General features: G+C 30.1%; 1 protein-coding gene across 3 annotated transcripts in view; it reads right to left on the reverse strand.

Moving 5' to 3' along the window:
* Positions 1 to 378: 378 nt before the first annotated feature.
* LOC119680322 (LIM domain-containing protein unc-97-like) overlaps positions 379 to 3510 on the reverse strand; it is a 9789-nt gene continuing 6657 nt past the window's right edge. For all 3 annotated transcript variants that reach the window (XM_038093086.1, XM_038093085.1, XM_038093087.1), the window contains 2 exons: positions 768 to 887; positions 379 to 697 (listed from right to left, as the gene is read on the reverse strand). In XM_038093086.1, the coding sequence (XP_037949014.1) occupies positions 388 to 697; positions 768 to 871 (414 nt within the window). In that variant the 5' untranslated portion in view covers positions 872 to 887 and the 3' untranslated portion in view covers positions 379 to 387. The remainder of the gene's footprint in view (positions 698 to 767; positions 888 to 3510) is intronic.

Genomic DNA, 3510 nt, shown 5'->3' on the forward strand with positions numbered 1-3510 from the left:
TGACAATATACATATAGAACTCAAAATTAAACTCAAAGAAATAATCTGTATTGATAAACGAGTACAATACATATCTCAGCCACAGTGTGAAATACGTTATAATAATAATATATATAGTAATAATAATAATATATATGATAATAATAATATATATAATAATAATAATATATATAATAATAATAATATACATAATAATAATAATATATATAATAATAATAATATATATAATAATAATAATAATATATATAATAATAATAATAATAATAATAATAATAATAATAATAATAATGCATAATAATAATAATATACATAATAATAATAATATATATAATAAACATTATATATTTATAAATTATTTAATATTTACTTAACCGGTAATAAGTATACTTACTGGCATTTTTGGCACACATAACGTCCAGTTATTTCAGCCTTAACTTTGGCATTGCACTCATGACATAAGGCACGATTTTGATTGCGTATAAAGCCAGAATCGGCTAATTCCTTAGCACACAACTGACAACGGAAGCACTGTGGATGCCAGCTTGCGGACATTGCCTTTATAACACGTCCGATAACAAATTCTCCACATTTATTGCAACAAGGCGCGAAGAGGACATGAAAATCATGTTCACAATATTTGCGTCCTTCGAATTCATAGAAGATACCATCTTGAAATGGACGGAAGCACTGAGCACAACTAACGAGAAATATAATAATTAAAATAATCAATATTTAAATACAATTTTTTATTATATATAAAAACTTACACAAAGCACTGCGTATGCCAGAGTTCACCATTCGAATTAACGATTTTTTCGTTTGGCTCGAATCCTTCCGTGCAACGCGTGCAATGCATTGCGCTCAGCGACATATTAGCTACCTGTAATCTACAAGAAATAATATATTAATTAAATAAATTTTTTTTTTAATAATTTAATATTAATAATTTTAGTTTTTTTAGTACATTTCAGCTTTTGAGTACATCATTTTGTATAAATATTGGTATTTTTGCTTTATGAACGTTTTGTTGAAACAACAATTATAAACTAAATTCCGATGAAAGCTTGCTTAAATGCTTTGGTGACTATTATATGGCGTCGTGGATGTATATGAATCATGATATCGTTTTTGTAATAAATTTTATAAAAATTATTTATATTTCAAAAATACGTTATCAGTTTAGTATTAGTGTAACCGTCTTGAAGGCGAGACCCAAAAAGTATATATATTTTACATATCACTTCATATAAAATATTTTTAAAATAAAAAGTTTAGTTTATAGATCTCAATTGTATTTCAAGTTTATAAGCGGAGTAATGTCGATAATTTTCTTATTTATTTTAAAGTTAAAAATTGTGATGTGATAAATATCATTCGTAATATTTTGAAATGTAAATCTAACAAATGTTCAACAACTAAATTAGATATATAATATATATTTAATTGGAGAAAAAAAGGCCTCTATGGACTGCAGTTGCGATACAGAGGTGGAGGACTACTATAAAAACTAATATCATATTATCATTATATACCATGTCTAAAAGGTATGCATTTGAATTCTTTTCACAAATAACTCTAACTGCATAACAGAAGCAAGCAATAGCAAAACCCTTGCCATATCTCTCATGTTAAAATAAATACCATGTAGACTATACACTATCAATTTCAACGATCCAGAAGTAATTTATTGAGTTTCCACCTGGTCGTATAACAATTAGTAAGCAAACATTATAGATACTCAGTTAAAGTCCTACATCCGAAGCAGTTGAAAAAAATCCACGATGGATTGATTGATCGGCGATTAAAAGTCCTCTATGTACGACAACTAAAATGTATAGGTCTTTAATGCGGAAATGGGTTAATTATGGATATAATAGTTATAATCTATAGACCTTTTTGATCGATTGATCGAAGTACATAGTGAATTTTTTAATTTCAAATTGTTTTATATATTTGATTTTGTTCAATCAGTTAGGTATGCTAACACTCTATGTAAGACGCTTGCAACAATTGCTTACAATTAAGCACAAATGCAACAGTTTAACAAATTTCATTCAAAAAAACATGTTTTCCAATCGCATTTTTATATTAATTTAAATATGGACCTATTAGAATACACTTAAAGTCTAAAAAATGGGTTTATCCAGTATGAATCGGGTTAAAAAACGACCGAAGTTCTGTCAACTAATAATGTGCTGATACTTTTGAGACCCATACTGAACAATTCACATTGAATACTCTCAGAAAGAAGAAAATATCATATATTATAATATAATATATTATATGTTTTTGCATTAATTCCATAAATTACGTTGTGAGTTCAGGATAGTTCCATTGAGGATATTCCAGTAATTAAGCTACAGTGACTATATGTTATCCCAAAAGTTAATGACTTTTTATTTCGCCTTAGCATGTCTTAGACTAATTTATTTTAAAAAAGCATAAGCATAGATTGGCAAAGAGATACTGATGCGAGTTTCAGGATCATTGCAAAACATGCATCCACTTTAAAAATCAGAGAGATTATCATGATAGATTTTCAACTAATATACGAATTAATTAATTAATTACGATTTCAAAATTAGGTATTACTTTCATTTTTTGCTTAATTTTATTTTATTGAAAAGAAAAAAATATAGAAATTGGTTCCCAATCCTGTTTTACTAATGAAGAACCCATATGTCGTCAATATTTTCGTCAATAAATGTGACATATAGTATAGTATAGTATATACATTGTGACCGAAAAGCTTTCGGAAATTCTCATTTAAAATTCGCGCGCTGTATATTTTTCGATATTTTAAGTTTATGTAGTTTGGCAGCACTGTCCTTAATTACTATCCAAAAATGGCGTCGATCTGTCGGACAGTTCGTTTACGGCAGCTGTTGAAACCAGTTCACCTCAGTAGTGCGTTGCGAAAAAAACAATGGAAAAAAATATTGAACAAAGAGTTTGCATCAAATTTTGTTTTTCGAACGAAATTTCGTGTGCAGAATCGTTGCGAATGCTACAAAAGGCTTATGGGGAATCAGTTTTATCGAAAACTCAAGTTTATGAGTGGTACAAAGCCTTTCAGGACTGTCGTACGACCGTCGAAGACATGCCGCGTTCTGGACGACCTTCGACCTCTACCACCGACGAAAACATTGAAAAGGCAAAGGAAATCGTGTTCAAAAATCCTCATGTGAGTGTTAGAGAGATAGCACGAGAGCTAGGCATCGGTCGTGAGATGGCTCGTTTGATTTTGGTGGACAATTTGTGTATGCGACGTGTCAACGCCCGGCTTGTTCCGATTCACCTCAATTTGTTCAACATTATCAACGATTTTAAGGCCAAACATTCAATAAATACCATCGAACAGCCACCGTATTCACCTGATCTTGCACCGTGTGACTTTTTCCTGTTTCCCAACCTCAAATTACCACTCAGAGGAACGCGTTTTGAATCCATAGAAGACGTAAAACAGAATTCGCAGAGGGAACTCAAAGCCATACCGGAAAGCGCCTATAA

Source organism: Teleopsis dalmanni, chromosome 2 (assembly GCF_002237135.1).
Source record: "Teleopsis dalmanni isolate 2A chromosome 2, ASM223713v2, whole genome shotgun sequence".
Taxonomy (NCBI): domain Eukaryota; kingdom Metazoa; phylum Arthropoda; class Insecta; order Diptera; family Diopsidae; genus Teleopsis; species Teleopsis dalmanni.